The sequence below is a fragment of the Entamoeba histolytica genome, genomic scaffold, assembly GCF_000208925.1.
Source record: "Entamoeba histolytica HM-1:IMSS scf_1104750518107 genomic scaffold, whole genome shotgun sequence".
In the NCBI taxonomy this organism is placed as follows: Eukaryota; Evosea; order Mastigamoebida; family Endamoebidae; genus Entamoeba; species Entamoeba histolytica.
In genome coordinates, this window is record NW_001914898.1 from 1 (window position 1) to 18,686 (window position 18,686).

An 18,686-nucleotide genomic window follows, 5' to 3' on the forward strand; every position below is an offset into this window, starting at 1 on the left:
GAATAGTTGCTGATTTTCGTGACATGTTATTCTTTTTTCAAGATTGAAACAAAGTTTTTTTCACATTTTTTCTTCTTTTTGTTTTTAATTTTTCTGACTTTCTTTAATCAAATCATAATCTTTCTTTGACTGGTTCAAATTTTTAAACCAAACAACGCATAAAACATTACTATTCATTATAAAGATATTACAAATCTATGTTTATTTGAATATGTGTTGTTGGACTCTTATTATTTATGAGAAAATCAATGGTGTCAACAAATTGATAAATCTGTAAAATAAAAAGAAACTAGTAAATTCAGTTAATGGAAAAACAGACATACATTGAAGGTTGGGAAAGTTTGAATGAAAATGACATTGATCTCAAATTAATGAGAATGGGATTTGAGACAATTACTGAAAAGTCTAAAATCACACCTGAAATAACTCCAGATGAATTAATGACAAATGTTTTTGATATTGTCTCACAACTAAATATGATATCAAATAAATTTTATTCAGGATATGATAAAAGTAATAAAGAAAATGAATTTAATAAAGAATTTGATTCAGAAAAAGTTTCATGTGCAAACCAATGGAACAAAATTGTCATACCAACAGATGAAGATGATATCCATACGTTCTTTATTGGAGGCAGTCCTTATTTTGTAGAAGAAAATAAGATTTTACTTCAATCTCAAAAAACAAATGGAAACGAAGCGGTTTTAATGACAGAAGAAGAGATGAGATCATTTTATGACATTTTTGATTATTTATCTTCTTCTCAATTACAAACCACAAAAGAAATGATGAATGAATTTAAAAAAAGTTCAAATGAAAATTAATTGTAATGAATTTCTGTACTTGTGTTATGCACTTTATTCCCAAGATAATTCGTCGTATTTGTTGTTTAAGTTTCATTTAATTTTTAATAAACTGAGTTAGTTCAATTTCTACTAGTTTGTATATAAAGGTTTATTCCTTAATTGAGCAAAGAGGTGCTGTCAAACAGAAAATTAGTTTACTAACTGCACAACAATGAAGGGTTATTTGTTACAATTGATAAATAGTACAAATTCATTAATATTTTATTCAAAATCATTAAAGTATTGTTTATATATTTTTAATAACCTAAATAATAATGTATTATTAATAAGTCAACAATGATATGCAGAAAGTTAGAGTAATTATCTTCTTATTCTAGTACTATACTAAAAAAAACTTAAGACTATGCACACAATTCTCTCTTTGGAGTTACAGAATCTGTTTTTTTTAATTCTTTATTGTTAGTTTTTGCGTCATAACAAATATTCAAAACAGTACTAGAAACATTGGATATGATCTTAGTCTATTATTTGCTATAAACTGGTAAATGGTATTAGTTTTTTTTACTTCCAGATTGAAGGAAAAATACTTTATTACTTTTGTTTTTAAATCATCGTTATATTCTTTATTTTGTGTTATTCGTACTTGAATTTTCCCTTTTTTTTTGATTTTTCTTAGCTATTTTAGAACTTTATAGAATTTTTTGGAGGTTATTTTTTACTTATTTTTGTTTTATTTATCCTTATTATTCTATAAATACATCTAAATAAAAATATTTTAAATAATATTGTCTGTTTCTTTTTTTTAATTCTATAGTTATATTATATTTCAACTATTTCATTAACAAGAAAAACAAAGAATAATAATGAAGAATCAATATCAATATAATTATATTCTTTTATTTTATTTTAATAATAAATAACAATATTAATTTAAATTATAATGATAATGATAATAAATATGAAATAAAACAATGACATTTTGATAAAATAAAAAGAGTAATAATTTTATTGTATTTTCATTTATTATTATTTTCATTTATTTACAATATGTGAATGTATTAAATTGATATAATAATGATGATTTATATTTATTTATCATATTTTGTTCAACATAAAAACAAAATACTAACAAACAATAGAATGACTTAATAAATAATACACAATGAAATTATAAATGAAATGATTGTATTCATAAAATATTAAAAGTATACATAAATACATGATATGAAAAAGAGTAAAAGAAACAAAGAATATAATATTGAAAAACTAGAAATAAAGAAAGAATAATATGCTATACTCAAAAGAATATAATAAAAATATAGTAAAGAAGAGAAATTTTGAAAAAAAATGAAGAATGAATAGAGAAAAACCAAATAATTACATGAAATACATGGTTTTTTTAATTAAAGTTAAATAAATGACAATGAAAGAAATGAATAACAAAAAATAATTGATATAAGCAAAAATCATCATCACCTTAACAGTCTCTTAAATCTATACACTCTCTGTTAATACATTCTTTGTTTGAATGTTCATAATAGTCATAAAGTTCATTTATATCTATCTCACTAGTACTTGAACCAACAATAATATGGTATTGATTCAAAAACAATTGGCAATCATAAACAAACCTATCTTCTTAGCACAAATAGACACTAACTTATTATTAACCTTCCTTTTATTGTTATCTAATGATATTATTCTATCAATAAATGTATTAACAACTATTGTAATATCAGAATAACGTCTTAATTCATTAATAATAACTCAATCTACATCAAACCTCTCAGATGAATTGTGAGTTGACAGAGTCTTTTACAAATATTTCCCAATCTCCTCAACCTCAAACATAACTTTTGATATTTTTCTTTCCAAATTGATAAAAATTAACAATTACCCATTACCTTTCAAATGTCTCATTCATGTAGCTCAACCAAACAAAACATTTCCATTTTCATTTGTATTTTTATTGGTTATTATCACTTTTATTATTCTGAGATTCTTTCTCTATGGTATATTATCTGTTTTGAAAAATGTTATTTATAACATCATATATTTATTGAAGTTACTTATCACTCTTCAAATGTAATGTGAAGAGTTTATTCATTGTTTTAAATAAAATCACTAAATCTAGCAAAAAAGTACCAGTGACATTATATTGTAATTTACTTTGAGTATTGAATGTAACAGCAGAAGACAAACCCATCTAAAAGAAGAATAAAAAAGATTTTATTTAAAAAGTGGCAAATTTTTTAATAGTACTGATATTTCATAATAAAGATATATTTTTTTAATTCTATAGAAAGGCATGTGCCATAAACCATAATTAAATTGAATGATTTTTAAGGTTACATGCTATTTAATGAATGAGTTATTTATTTAGTTCAATCAATCAATTATTAACTAAGAATTGAAATATTTAATTTTGTTATTTAGCAACTTTTCGTTTTTGTAGTATATAAAAACTCATCTAATCATTTTTTCATTAAACCATGGAAAGTAGTGAAGATTCCAGTAGTATCATAACTTCACTTGAACAATTACCCAAAGAAATGTCTTATTTAGAGATGATGAATTTCAAACGAATCTATCATCGTTTTGAAATAATTCAAACACCTCAAAATGTAAAATGTTTTGTATGTGGAATGAGTTGTAATGGGAAAAATGTGTTAAAATGTAATGACTGTAATAGACATTGTCATGAATTTTGTCAAGATAACGTTGTTTCTAACTGTTACGTTTGTATCATTTTATGCTATCACAAAGAAGTACTTATTTGTAGAATAAAAATATTCAAGATGATTATCAACACTCATTTGAACCTTCTTATTTAGGTGGAAATTGTGTTGTATGTGGAAAGAGTGGAGGAGCTATATGTAGATGTGTCTGGTGTTCTCTTCTTGTCCACAATGCATGCCAACCAAAATTATTAAATTGTTGTAGACAACTTATGATAAAAAGTAGTGAACGAACACATTATTTTATAAATGAAGGAAAAGGGGTTTGTGTAGTATGTAAAAAAGAAATTTGTCAAGAAGATGGAAATTCTTTTCATTGCATTTATTGTAAAGAGTCTATTCATGAAAAATGTTGTTGTGACAACTTAGAACGTAGATGTGATTGTGGGAAACTTGGAGCATACCTCATTCATCCTTGTGAAGTTATTTTCAAAAACCGGTACTTATTGAAAATACCTTTGGAACAACCTATGTTTTTTATAATAAATGAGCTTAGTGGTGGAAAACGTTCAAAAGAAGTAATTTCTTTATTAGGAAGTTATTTTCATCCAATGCAATTTATTAATATTGAAGAATTAACAATAAAAGCATCAACAATATCTCAAAACAATGATTGGTATTCAAAAGAGAAAAAACCAATTATCGTAATTTGTGGTGGAGATGGGAGTGTTGAGTCATGTCTTGATCAATTTGGACCTTTTGTAACATACCTTCTTTTACCTTATGGAACTGGAAATGATTTATCTTTAAGTCTTGGTTATAGTCCATCAACAACACTCGCTGAATTTGAGGCAAATCCAATTGATTTATTAATGAGAAGAATAAAAGATAATAGAATACAAATTGATAGATGGAAAGTAACAAAAGCGACATATCCTGGAGATTCTACTTTTTTTGACTTTAGACATTTTACCAATTATTTAAGTATTGGAATTGATGCTGCTGTTGCACAATCATTTTCTGAAAAACGAGAAATTGGACCATGCGGAAGATTTATCAATAAATGTAAATATGCTATGAGTGTAACTGCATTACTAGATGATTCATGTAAAAATATTCACAATAAAATCATTGTTGAAGTTGATGGAGAAGAAATTGATTTACCTCCAATGGATTGTTTAATATTTCAAACAACATTAACGTGTTATGGTGGACAAACATTATGGAAAAATCCTGTAGGATTTAAAGAACAAAGAATGGATGATGGAATGTTAGAAATAATGTATATTCGGAATATTGCTGAGTTAGGGTCAGTTTCTATTGGAGTTTCAACACCAACTCCATTAGCACAAGGAAAAGACATAATAATTACATTAAAACCAAATTTTGTGTTACCACTTCAAACAGATGGAGAGCCATTTCTTTTAGAGAATAGTGTATTACATTTTTATTGTGAATCTCATAATACATTTGTATCTTCTCATTTCTAATTTTTATTCTTTTTTTTTAATATTTAAGTTTTTCAAATTTCTAATGAAAAGTGAAAATGGGACAAAAGCAAGTGACTTTAGGGAGTAGTAAAGAGTGAAAATTGGATTTGTTTGTCTTTTTGAGGAATGAAATTTGAGTGGAAACTACTTAAACTTAAATCTATAAAATAGACATATTCAACTATCATGGGAAGTATATTTGCAACTCCAATACAATATAATGTTCTTAATGATTTAAAAAATACAACAAAAATGACTATGGGAAGTATTTTATTTGATAGTGAAGTTGATGAAATTACAGAACGTTGTATAGAATCAAAAATTCGTGGAATGAAAGGGGTCATGGCTCTTATTTCTGTTAGCTCACATGTATTTGGAGTATTTACTACAGGTCAAATGGATGTACAAAACATGAAATTTTTATGGACGTTGACAAGTGACAAATCTTCTTTCTTCTTTCACGTTTTACCAACAGGAAAATTAGTAGTAACAAAAGAATTTAATTTAAATATAAACCCCCTCCAAAATAGACTCCTTTTTAATTTTTCTTCATCTTCATTTGAATTAAAGATAGATGGAGAAGGAAATATAGGACCTAGTATTGCATATGAGTCAAACCAATATTCACTAGATGCAGAGCTTGAACGTTTTCTTTTCGTTCAATGGAAATGAAATTGTAAATTAATTAACCATAGTTGTAAATCAATACTTTTTATGAATTAATAAATGAAGAATTATTGTACTTTTATTTTTTTGTGAAAATAAACCATTATACAGGAAAAAAAAATAATTGATATTTTTATAATGAGGAATTAATGAAGTAATAAAAAAAGAACAATTAATAGATATATCTACAATTAGATTTTCTTCATATTGAGAAGTGTTTATGTCAATTTCTTCAATATGCTCTACTTCTTCTTTAAAGTCGAGGAATTAATGAAGTAATAACAAAAAAAGAAACTGAAGAAAATAAAAAAGAATAACAAAAAACAATAATAATAATTAACATACCAATCACAAAGAGTATTTGACAATAATATATAATCCTATGTGAAAAAGAACGTATTTTGGATACAATTTTTGAATGAACAATATGTTTATGAATAAATTTTTTACATTTATCACGATTTGTAATAATAGGAGGATCAGAAAAAATGTTATGAATTAGAATATCAATAGGAGGATGTATTGTTGTTTTTAATCTTTTTTGACTCATAAAAAAATAGGTAATCATTTCTTCATTTTCTTTTTCTAGTTGTTTCCATTTTTCTTCATTAATAGAAGAACAGTAATTAACATTAACATAAGTTTCGTTCATCATCTTCTTTTTAAAGATTCATCTTATCAAAGTTTCGTTTGGTTGTATCTAATAACACATTTTTGAGAAAAACAAATTTTAGAAGAGAATGAAAGATGAAGTGTTGATGTGTTTTGTCCAAATCATTGCCACGTTGTATTTCTAAGAAAAAGTCCAAGCAAAGAACTAATAAGTAATGTCACTTCGATACGATTGGTATCAATTGAAGGATTATGTTGTAATTGATGTGTTTGAAAAAAATATCCCAAAAGAAAATGTAACAATTACATTTGAAGATGAACAAGTCACAATTGAAGTAAAGAAAGGTGAAGAGATATTAACTCAAATTATTGATCATTTATATGGAAGTTATATTATTGACCAATCTACTTATAGAGTTGGAGCTGTTAAGATTGAAATTAAATTAAAGAAGAGTGATGCTAGTCAATGGGAAAACCTTACAAAAACACAACAAAACCATCATCAACAATCTGCTACAAATATCTTTAGAAAAGATTGGAATTCAGTGGATAAAGAACTTGAAACGGAATTGAAAGATGATGAAAAAGAAGGAGGACCTAATGCTATGTTCCAACAATTATATGCTAATGCTACTGATGACCAACGAAGAGCTATGAACAAATCATTTTTAGAGTCTGGAGGAACATGTCTTAATATGAATTGGGAAGAAGTTGGAAAGAAAAAGGTTGAAGGCTCTGCTCCTGAAGGGGCTATTATGAAAAAATGGGGAGAAGATTAAATTCTTTCATTTTGCTACTTGAATTAATTAAGTTATTATTTCATTAAATAAAATAAACAAATTAAGAGATTTTTTGTTACAAAGAATAGAAGAAAATTAACTTATTTATTTAGTTATTTTAGTTTAGTTATATAAAGTGTGTTCTAATTCATTTAAATAATATTCTTTTTGACAAAGTAGTTTGTGAAATTTCTTTAATGAATTTACTGTTGACATTTCTTTTTTGGATGCTTCTTTTTTTTCTTCATTTATACTCTTAGGAGTATCTTTTAGATGAAGGAACATTTTAATATTATCAAATACTTTACAACATATACCTGTTTTTTTATCAAAGTCAAATTCAATTTTTTTGCCATTAATTATTATTGGTTGGTCTGAGGTACAATACCCATGGAGTTCATTTCCTTTTAACTTAAAAATATTGTCTTTTAATTCTATAATAATGAAAAGAACATTTGAAGCAAAACAGATAGAAAACCCTTCAAGATAATTTTTTGGGTTTGAAATATTTATATCTATATAACATGAATTATACTCTATTGTTTTTGTAATACTATCACTAAAAAGTTCATCAAGAGTTACTTCGATAATAAAAGTAGGAAGTGGTTGTATCTTATAACGTGATTGCATTTCTTTTTAAGTTCTTCTCCTTAAAAAAGAAAAATTAATTTTATCTCAAAAGTTCTAATTATTTGATATTACTTTATTTTCTTCAATGACTCATTTTCTTATTTTTCTTCTTCCAATTCTTGTGATACTTGACAATTTAAAACTAATTCTTCTTTTATTTTTTTAAGTTCATCTTTCAAATCAAAAATAATTTTTAATAAATCCTTTTGAGACATATCGATCATTTCAATTTGTTGTTTCAATTGTTTATTTTCTTCAATAAGTCCTTCAAAAATACTTTTATTTATTTTAATTGACTCTTCATTTTTAGGTTCTTCTTTAGGCTCTTCATTTTTAGGTTCTTCTTTAGGCTCTTCTTTTTCTTCATGATGAACAGTTGTTGGTTTATGTTGTCGATTTAAGAAATTGACATTTCCTCGTTGTGTTGGTTTTGTGAATGTCATTGTTTTCTTTAAAGGAGAAGTAAAAGAAGATAAAGCCATGTCAGTATTTTCTGAAGACTCATATAACATTTTTTTCTTTTCTAATTCTTTTAAGAAATCATCTCCGTTTATCTTACTAGAAGTTTTTGATTTTTTCATTCTCATTGTTTGTCTAATAAATTCTTTTTGTTCAGTTTGTTTCTTTTCTTTATATCGAACTTCTCTTTGTTCTCTTTCTTCTTCATCTCTCTTCATAATTTCTTTTTCTTTTATTAACATAGTTTCTTCAATTCTTTTTTTTCCCTCTTCATATTCTCTCTTAATCGTTTTCTCAAATCTTCTAATATCACATTGTGCTAATGGAACTATCGTTTCAATACCCCCTCGAATTAATTTTACGTTATTATCCTCTTTTGATAGAACTTTCCAAATATCATATTGCTTAATATGAACATTATTATCATCTAATGAAATCACATTTTCTGATATTAATGCATAGTTTTCTCCATCATGGATAGTACTTAAAAATGAACTTGGGACATACCCAACATTATTTCCTTTCCTCACAAGACTCCATTTTTCTCCATTTAATAAAATAGTTACAAATTCATTTCTGACAATATTTAATTCATTATCTCCTTCTGACGTAAAATTAGATAATACAAATGCACTTTCTTCAGCCGTCTTCTGGTCATAATCTTCCAAAATTTTAATATAACAATAAGGCATAATATATTTTTTATCTCCAACTTTACAAATAGCCCATGACCCTATAACTTCTTCAACATAAACAACATCTCCAGCAATTGCATTTAAGTGGAATCTAGAATCTCCATTATAATCAAATATAACTAACCCATACCTATTAACTATATCATTATAAATTTCTTTTTCAAATATCACATAATTAGTAGGAATATATCCAAATCCATTTTCTGGGTGTTGAACATAAACCCATTTTAAATCACTAGATAATGCAATCATTTCATCACCTTCACAAAATGAAACTTCTTTATCTGAAGTTGCAATAAAATCATATCGTGAAATACATCTACATGGTAAAATAGTTGGTTGAGGAACTACTTTATTATTGTGTTGTTTTTTAAATTAAAACATAAAATACAAACTTATTCCCATTGTCATTCTGTTCATTTGTTTATTATGTCTTGGTGTTAAATCATACTCGACTTTCTTTAATATTTTTGTTGGTAAATAACCAGTATTATATCCTTTTTTACATAAACTCCATTCGTTGTCTTCTTCTTTTAAAACTAAAACAACATCCCTTTCATATGCAGCAATACACTCATCATTATCCCATAAAAAGTCTTGCATAACATGGGCCCTGTAATAAATTAAAGACATGTTTGAAAGAAATACATTTATGGATAACAAACAGATATAAAGGTGGATCAATAAAACGAACCATTGAAATATGAAACATACCAATTTTTTCATTTAATCTTCCTTTCCAAAGTCCATCCGAGTTCATTTCTAGAACTTCAATCTCATCTCCTTCCTGAAAAGAAAGATTATAATCATTTTCAGTGTCGTAGTTAAATTTAGTAATAACTTTCATTGAAATTCATTTTTTACAGTTCAGTTTCTTTTTTTACTTTATCGTTTTTATAAAATTTTTAAAAATTATAAATGACAAAAAAAAAAGAAAAAAATGGGATAGGAAGATTATTTTTAGGGCAATTAGATAAATTAGATAAGTCTAAAAGTCAAATTAGAAATTCTTTATAAATAATAAAAAATATTATAAAATAATTAACATTTTGTGAAATTAACACAACATAACAAAATTTATTAGGAAAAAACTTCAAATTTATACATATTATCTTACTCTATATGAAAGCCTTCATTGTTATCCTCATTGCTTTATGTGTCAGTGCTGATGTTTCAGTAAGTGGAAATTGGGTTAAAGGTTTATACGAAGCCAAACAACAACTCTCTCTACTTGATACTAAATATGAAGAGATACTTGACGTTGAAAGACAAATTCACGACAAAATTGACCATGCCCAACTTGATTATGAAAATGCACTTCCATCAGCTAAAAGTGAGATTGCTGAAAAGATGAGTGAAATGAAATCACAAATTGTCTCATTACATGCTAGAAAAACAAGAATTATAGGTGTTATGAAAAAGATCCTCAACAAATTCCCAGCTGAATATAAGGAAAGACTTATTAGAGAAGTACATCTTGAACAAAGATTTAATCCTGTTGATGATCTTCTTACATCAACTCTCAAAATGTCTTCTAAGAAAGCCGTTAAGAAAGCTGTCAAAAAAGCCCTTAAAGCTGCTCTCCTTTAATTAAACTTCACTTTGTTGTTTTTTTTGGTTGTGTGGTTTTTACTTTAATATTACTTTAATATTCGAATAAAGCAGGTTTCATTGACTTTTTTCAAACTCAGGTTTATTTTTTCTTTTAGTTGTTGAAAAACTAATTTTAATTTGTCATCAAAAAAAAAAAATATAAAACATAAATTTTATAACATTGAATAAAAAATAAAAAAAAATGAAAATAACAAAAAATAAAAAACTAAAAAATGATAAATTGAATGAGTTTTACTCCTAATTCTAAAGGAAGGAAAAAACAAAAAAACGAGGCAAGTATTAGTTGTACATTTAATGAATATGATTATGAAGGCGTAAATTACTTAGATTCATATCAACTCAAACAGTACATACGTGATAAATATAAACTTGACCTTCCTGATTATGTTGTAAAACAAATTATTAATGACAAAGTTATTGGTAGTGATAAAGTTCATGTTCATAAAGAAGATTTTCCTGTTGTTGATAACTATATCAAAAAAACACAAGAAGAGTTGAGAACATCATATGGCTTCACAGAAGTTGAAAAATTAGGAGTATATAATCAAGAACGAGAATATGAAAAACATGGTTTTCTTCTTGAATTCCCAAAACTTCGAAATGAACCTCGTTTATTAACATCAATTCAATCAGGTAATAAAATTTCTGGATATACTTTCCAAGCATCAGTTAGTAGACCTTTTTCAGATTCTTCAATTGTAATGACAAACTATCTTAAACCATTAGACCAATTGTCCGTCCCTTCTCCTTATTTTCAATCTGATTGTTTCAAGTCATTAATGAAAGAGTTTAGTGATAGTCAAGAAGCCCTTGGAAAATCAACACTAACTGAACCAAAATTTTTATATTTTACACCATTATATCAACAATATACTCTACGATCACTTGATAAAAGTATTTTTGAATTTTTATCACCTGACGACTCTATTGCATATCTTCCAGTATCAAAGAAAGATGAAAAGTCAGAATTAATCACATACAAAATTGAAATAAACTCTATTTCATTTGAAGAAGATAATAATGAAAATCTATTAATCCAATTCTTTTTTTATGATAAGTCAACAGAAACTAAAATTACTGAAACGTGTGGCATTTATCGTGTAGATAGAGAACTCCAACATGGATTTGTTCTTTTTGAATGTACATCAGAATTAATGAAAAATGCTTTTATGGTTATTCGTATTGCAAGAGAAAGTGATTCGTTGTTTGAATATGCTAAAAAACAGTATGACGGTACATTCTTAAAAAATAGACAAAATAAACAAAATATAATTCAATCGGACATATTGTCTCGTCCTCCTTCTACTACAAGAACATCTGAATCAACACTTATTGGATCTCAACCAATTGGTAGATTTAGTGAACCACCAGTTCCAATTAAATCATCAAGTACAATATCTATTAAATCAAAGAAAAATGAAGATATTCGTTATATCAAGAAACCAGAAATTATATGCATTGGAGTAGCAAAAGACAATCACTCTGACCCTAAAGCATTCACATTCTCTGGAGAGTTAGTAATGGGAGATAATTGGCAAACACGAATGAAACAATATAACCCACAAAATGGTGTTGGGACAACAGTACTTGGTATGTTTGGAATAAGTCCAATTATTTTGGGTAGTTTTAAATGTACAGTAATGAAGTTATCTAAAGAATGGAATGCATCATATAAAGTATTTGACTGTTGTAGAAATCAAACAATGGTAATGGGAGATGAAAATATTTATTCATTAGAATATTTAGAAAAAAGAGAAAAAGCTAAAACTGTTAATGATATGTATTTTGATTCTCTTTTTATTTATTTAGATGAAATTAATTTAGGTAAAGATAAGAGACATGAATTTTTTAATGTTACTGCTAAATTACTCAATGCCCAAGACTCTTCTCAAGTACTTAAAGTATTTTATCCACCTACATTTAAAGAGTCTCTTCAAAATGAATTTATTTCTTCAAGTTATTCTTCTCTTAAAACAGTACAGATGGATGATGAAATAAAAATCAAACTTCCAACACCAATTGAAAAGTCATATTACATTTTGTTTACAGTTACTGAGTATTGTGTTAATTCACCAAGCATCATTGAAAAACAAAGATTTGCCATTCTTCCATTGTATGACAATAAAAAGCCAATTGGAAATAAAACTGTTTCTCTTAAATTAGGAAGTACTCTTCCACAAATAAAATTACCAACAACTCTTGATTTGGTTGATCGAGGAAGTTCATTAACTGTTACTATTAAATCTTTAGCAACTGGTTATGCATCACATATTGAACTTTTTGATTATTTTGCAACAAAAGGATGTGATAATGTTTGTAATTTAATGAATATTCCACGTGCTACTTTAATGGAGTATTTCGCACCAATTCTTCAAAAAGAACTTCAAAACATTAAATCAATTGCAGTTGATGTTAAAAAAGTTATGGATTTGATTAATTTCTTAGATTACGTTTGTCCAGTTGACTATCCAACAACAAAACCAATAGTATTACAAAAGTTTATTACTACTTTCAACCCATTAATTATTGAACCATTAGAGTTTGCTAACTATGTCTTAACAGTTATCATTAATGTTTTACAGTCATTTAATGATTCTCATAAAATTTTTGATTTGTTTTGGTTCTTCTTAGGATTGGTAGAAAAATCTATTGTTGCTTATTTACAAACAAAAAGAGCTGCTAATCTTAAAGAAAGTGTTATTTATTCAGGAATTTCTGTAACACAATTAGAAGAAAATTTATATATAATTGCAAATGTTTTTGGAGGATGGATGGTATTAAATCAACACAGAATAACTCCACACTTAATATCTCTTGTACATGCAAATATTTATTTTGCTGAATTTATGAGGTCAATGTTGTATTTATGGAGATTAGGTAAAATTGCTGAAGTCATTGAAAAGTATTTAAATGTTGTTTCGTTACCAATCATTTCAACAGGATTAGATAATAAAGGGTTTGTCAATTTACCTTATCTTCTTCGATTTGACTTCTTAAATATTTTAAGAGACTTTGATTATTTATATGAAAAAGACTGTCCTAAGCCATTGGTATTTAAGGAAACAGCAGAACTTCCTGATATTATGGAAAGAGAACATTTCTTCCATGGGTTATTGATTCGTCAGTACATTAAATTAATTGTAAAAGACATACAAGAAACTGACAAAGATCAGGACAATCATACAAAGTCATTAAAATTTACTATTTCAAAAATGGCAATTCTCTCTATCGGATCTATAACTGAAAAATATGACACTTTTAAACATTACGAAACACTTAAATCACAAATAGCAGCTTTAATGTTTCCATTAATATCATACGCTATTGAAGAAAAATCATATTTTGAGAATAGTTTCAATGTCCCTTATGGGTTATTTATTAAAGACCAATCAAAATGGAATACTGAAGATTTTAAAGAGGTATTTGTTTGGAAAGTATTTTATACATCACTAATTTGGGTATTAAAAAACATTGATAAAGAAACTTTATTACTTTATTTCCAAAAAGAAGTATCAACCCGTGTTTGTGATTTATTGTTTCATTTAACAAATGCAATAAGATTTACTTCATTAATTACCTCAAAGAAATTTAATATTAATGTAGAATATGACTCTACTCGTTTACAATTAATTAATACGATTTTAAAAGACTCTCCAATAACAACAGCAAATATCCCTCTTTTTCAGAGTAGAATTATTCTTATTGATGTCTCTGATGAATTTACATCACAGTTAGGATTAATGGACCGTAGTTGGGTAAAGAGAAGAGGAACATTAGCAACATCAACTGAACAACGTTCTTTTCATAACTCTGGTCTAAAAGGTCAAATACCTAAAAAATGTAGAAGGTCAATAGGAAAAACTGATGAAATTGATTCAAATTTAGACACTACATTAAGTTCTCCAAATAACCTTTCTTCATTACCTTCTCATCAAATTTCAGTTGATGACAATATATCTTCAAAAAATAAAGTTAAAAAACCAACAAAATTTATTGGTAATTTTACAATGAAAATTACAGAAAGTGCTGAAGGGCTTGGAAGGTCAGTGGTTGGAGGTGCAGAAAGTGTTGTTGCTGGTATTAATAAAGTAGTAACTGGAAAAGGAAGAAAGAAAACAGGAAGTGTAAATCATTCGGACATAACTGAACTAAGTGATACAACTTCATCTGATGATATAAAACGTTCTGGGAAAGAAAATATGGCAATGTTAGTTGTTCAACACTTTTTGTTACGTTCTGTGTTAAGAACTATTATGGACTGTATTGATATGTTAATGAATCAAAGAGATATTACTAATAGTGATATTGAGAATTGTCTGTCAAAATTATTATATGCTGCTGTTATTGAAATACCATTAAATGGAATAGTTATTCTTCCAATTGTTGATTTCCTTTATATGATTATTATTCTTCATTTCCCTTTAATTATTAAATCAGAAGAACTATCACAATGTATACTAAAATCATTACTTAAAATGGCTAATAGCTCAGAAACATTATTACGAATATTTTCAAGTAGACTAATCTATTTAACATTAAAATCAGAGTTTGTGTTCAGCAATAAAACTTCATTAACTTCTTCTAATCTTGGAGGTTTAGTTGCACAATGGTCTTCTCATCATGTCACTAAATTAAAAAAATCAATTTCAGAAATGCCAGCAATTTGTTCTCAATTCATTCATTCAAATGATATTGCTTTGAAAAATGCTCTTATAATGGCAAATTCAAATATTTATGATGATTATATATGGATTCTTCGTTCTCAAGAATTATCAAATGGAATTTCTCTAGGGTCTTTCAACGACGTTTGTGGTTTTTTGAGGAGATGCCTTGAAATAGCATCAGAAGGGTTCCAAGCTGAAGACAAAGTTGTAACAACATTATCAACTAATAACACTACTTTCTTAACTGAATATCATGTTGATGTGTTCAACAGCGTTCCATTTGATAGGTTGTTAATAACTAAAATGGCACAGTTTTGCACAAGAAGGTTTACTGGTTCATTAAAAGATTCAGCACTTCAATTGATTACATCAATATCAAAAGAATACGAGTCATTTTTCGATGAATTTAATATGAGAAAAATTGGAACACAAAAAGTACAAGCTTCATTAAAAACACAATATGCCATTTGTACCAAAGCAAAAGCACTTGGAGAAGAAATACTTAATTGGGCAAGAAAAACAAGTTTTCTTGAATGTTATTTTGAAGAACCAATGGAAGACAAAGAATTAAAAACAATTCATCAGCGATTAGCTAATTCTATATGTCAGGCAAATGAAGAAAGTACAAAACTATTGGATCAATACGATGAAATATGTTCAGCAATAGGAGAAATTAATCCACTCTTCCCTATTTCAGTTGAAGAGATGAAAAAAATGGTTAAAATGGTTATTGAGTTACTTGAAGAACAGATATCAAAGATTCAACAAATAATAGAAGTTAGAAAAAATTATGAACAAAAACGAGTTGAGATTGACGCTTTAAATGCAGAAAATGCTCGTATTATTAAAACAAATATTAATGCAATAAGTAAGTCTTTATCTAATGGTCCTGTTAGTGTTAAATACTTCTCAGCAAGAATCTTAGAATTAAAGAATTTAGAAGAAATAACAAAAGATATAAGAACAAGAAGAAGTCAAAGACAAGGGGAATTTTCTGGATTTATGGCACCATGGGAATCATTCTTTTTTTATTGGGAAAGTGTTTTAAAAAAAGGGCTTGAACTAAGTTGTATTATCGAAGCACTCATGCTTCGTATTGAAGCAAATAAAAAGGAATTAAAACTTGCTGAAGAATATCAAATTCAACAAGAAAAATTTGCACGAGCATCCTTCAAAACCTATGCATGGGTTGAAATGTCAATGTTTTTAAAAAGTCTTAAAATTGATGAACGGAGTGAGTATTTGTTTTTAATGGATGACATTGTTCAACGAATGAAAAAAATTAAAATAGAAGATGATATTATTGATAAAATGAATTCAATTATTATAAATTATAATAAAATTAATCAACAAAAAGAATTGTTATTCTCTCAATTCAAGGCAGATCTTCAAAAGAATGGCTGTTTTAAAATAAATGAATTCCAAATAACGGACATTACTGGAAACTCCATTTGTTCAGTAGACCATGGGATTAAACCTGAGCCATTTGGAAAGAATTGGTATGAGCATATTATTAATAAAAATACTGATAATAATTTAAGTCAATTCAATAAAAGTATTACTTGGCTCATTTCTTATGAAGAGGGTCATGATAAACGAATGAAAGTTGAGGCTGAGTTTGAAACACAAAGAAAACTTTTTTCTGATTCATTAAAATTATTAGTGTCAACCTATAATAAAACAGTTAATGAAAACAATATTCAACAATTAACTCAAATTATAGATAGTATTGATAGTATTGCTGTTCAAAATATACCAGAAATTGTTAAATACTGTGTTCCATTTGAAGTACCTGTTTCAATCAATTCAATAAAAAAACAAATAAAAGAATTTAAACGATTATCAGGTACTGTACAAGCAGAAGGCAAAAATAATGAAATTATTAAACCAGAAGAAGATCTTGAAGAAAAAAAGAAAAAAGATAAAATGATTAATGATTTATATTCATTATTCCTTGATAACTCAAATTGTTTTAGAACTACATCTATTATTGATAATAGTTTATATTTAACACGTAAATTCGATAAAGAGTTTTCAAAAACAATTAAAATAGCTCAAGATATTCTTAATAAACAAGAAGAATTATGGAGATATGACAAAAAAAGTGGTAAAGAAGAAATTAAAGATATTGATGAATTACTTGAATTATTAGCTATAGATGCTAAACAATATGTTAATGCACCAATGTTATTCTTAACATGGGTTGAACAATCTGCAGAAATCAATAGAAAGTATAACAGACATGTTGTTGCTGGAATCTGCGAAGTTATGTGTATGAATTATATTTATTGTATTCTTAGAGATTCACAACAAGCAGAAAACTTAGATTTATTTGACATATCAGTTATTGAAGACTTATTTGCTGATGTTCTTGTAAGTGCTGATATTTCTTTAGTAGCAAGTTATTCAAGTTGTTCCTTTGAATCAATGATTAAACATGCATGGCTAGCAGTACATGATTTTGAATTAAGTGAACAATGGTTTGCCCATCAGATGTGTTGCTTCTTACTACCATATTATGACTGTTCATCAAATATTATTGAACTTGCTAAAGTACATGAAACATTGACAAAAGTATGTGAAAATATGTCTAAATCAGGACATCCATTATACTTTTATCATGTCCATTTTGCATTAAATTCTGGAATGAAAGAAGATAATAAACCATGTCATTACATTTATTCTTCATTACTTAATTATGATGAATTTGTTACAGATATTAAGAAAACACCAATTGCACAAAGAGCTAAAATTGTAGAATCACCAAATGATGAAACAAGTGAAAAAATAGTAATTCAACAAGTATATATATATTCTAACAATAAAGTAATTAGAGAACAACCAGTCCGTTTCACTCCTGTTGGTGAATTTGTTTATGAATGTGATGTATTGTATTCTAATCAAAGGGAAAATAAATTAGATGGATCCTCTTCTCTTTCAACATTATCTCATATTGGAGATGTTAATGGACTTTTATTAGAAAATACTCCATTATTACAAATCGGTATGACACGATTAATTCTCAACACTCAATCAAAATTACCATCCTCTAAACGAAGGGTTGCTGTTACAAAAAGGAAAATGATAACATTAACACCAATAGAAAAAGCAATAGACTACATAACAAGAGTTATTGATAATTTAGAAGAATTTAATACCCATATTATTGAGTCACAAAAGAATAATGAGACGTTTGATTTCCAAGTACAAGAAGAAATTAAGAAAGTATTATACCATATATTGTGTGATGATAAATGGAAACTATGTGATGTTGCAAAAGCGTTTTTAATAGATGACATAGACGAGGCTGTTTCTACTACTATAAAAAAATATCTAGAACTATATGATATGTTAACAAAAGTTGAAAAGTCAGTAAAAAGAACAGTTGATTTATTTATCCTTGGAGATCCAGAAGCAGAACGTATTGAGGAAATTTCAAGAATTAAAAAATATTTCCTATTATTTGTGAACAATTTAACAGTAGGAAAAGGATTGTTAGAGAAGAGAAAACAAGAAGTGGATTAAATAATAATTTTATTAACTTTTTAATTCTAATTTTTTCTTTCATTTACTTTAACTCAAACTGATATTTC

The 18,686-nt window shown here is 26.7% G+C and overlaps 8 protein-coding genes across 8 annotated transcripts, besides 1 other annotated feature; 6 read left to right on the plus strand and 2 right to left on the minus strand.

The window, feature by feature from the left end:
• Positions 1-305: 305 nt before the first annotated feature.
• On the plus strand, positions 306-824 carry EHI_117790 (uncharacterized protein; the record flags this gene model as incomplete). Its single annotated transcript, XM_650985.2, has 1 exon — positions 306-824. The coding sequence occupies one exon, from the start codon at positions 306-308 to the stop codon at positions 822-824; it is 519 nt and encodes a 172-aa protein (XP_656077.2).
• A 2,534-nt stretch (positions 825-3,358) lies between these two features.
• EHI_117800 (diacylglycerol kinase, putative) lies at positions 3,359-4,974 on the plus strand (the record flags this gene model as incomplete). The annotated part of the gene is made up of 2 exons (XM_650984.2): positions 3,359-3,544; positions 3,589-4,974. The coding sequence occupies 2 exons, from the start codon at positions 3,359-3,361 to the stop codon at positions 4,972-4,974; spliced, it is 1,572 nt and encodes a 523-aa protein (XP_656076.2).
• Positions 4,975-5,160: 186 nt separating this feature from the next.
• Positions 5,161-5,646, plus strand: EHI_117810 (uncharacterized protein; the record flags this gene model as incomplete). The annotated part of the gene is made up of 1 exon (XM_650983.1): positions 5,161-5,646. The coding sequence occupies one exon, from the start codon at positions 5,161-5,163 to the stop codon at positions 5,644-5,646; it is 486 nt and encodes a 161-aa protein (XP_656075.1).
• Positions 5,647-5,799: 153 nt separating this feature from the next.
• Positions 5,800-5,887: a repeat region.
• Positions 5,888-6,467: 580 nt separating this feature from the next.
• EHI_117820 (uncharacterized protein) lies at positions 6,468-7,031 on the plus strand (the record flags this gene model as incomplete). The annotated part of the gene is made up of 1 exon (XM_650982.1): positions 6,468-7,031. One exon carries the CDS (start codon positions 6,468-6,470, stop codon positions 7,029-7,031), a length of 564 nt encoding a protein of 187 aa, XP_656074.1.
• A 123-nt stretch (positions 7,032-7,154) lies between these two features.
• On the minus strand, positions 7,155-7,661 carry EHI_117830 (uncharacterized protein; the record flags this gene model as incomplete). The annotated part of the gene is made up of 1 exon (XM_650981.1): positions 7,155-7,661. The coding sequence occupies one exon, from the start codon at positions 7,659-7,661 to the stop codon at positions 7,155-7,157; it is 507 nt and encodes a 168-aa protein (XP_656073.1).
• A 98-nt stretch (positions 7,662-7,759) lies between these two features.
• On the minus strand, positions 7,760-9,418 carry EHI_117840 (uncharacterized protein; the record flags this gene model as incomplete). Its single annotated transcript, XM_650980.2, has 2 exons — positions 7,760-9,162; positions 9,211-9,418. 2 exons carry the CDS (start codon positions 9,416-9,418, stop codon positions 7,760-7,762), a joined length of 1,611 nt encoding a protein of 536 aa, XP_656072.2.
• Positions 9,419-9,937: 519 nt separating this feature from the next.
• EHI_117850 (uncharacterized protein) lies at positions 9,938-10,505 on the plus strand (the record flags this gene model as incomplete). Its single annotated transcript, XM_650979.2, has 1 exon — positions 9,938-10,505. One exon carries the CDS (start codon positions 9,938-9,940, stop codon positions 10,403-10,405), a length of 468 nt encoding a protein of 155 aa, XP_656071.1. The 3' UTR covers positions 10,406-10,505.
• A 148-nt stretch (positions 10,506-10,653) lies between these two features.
• On the plus strand, positions 10,654-18,618 carry EHI_117860 (uncharacterized protein; the record flags this gene model as incomplete). Its single annotated transcript, XM_650978.2, has 2 exons — positions 10,654-17,365; positions 17,408-18,618. 2 exons carry the CDS (start codon positions 10,654-10,656, stop codon positions 18,616-18,618), a joined length of 7,923 nt encoding a protein of 2,640 aa, XP_656070.2.
• Between the last annotated feature and the right edge of the window lie 68 nt (positions 18,619-18,686).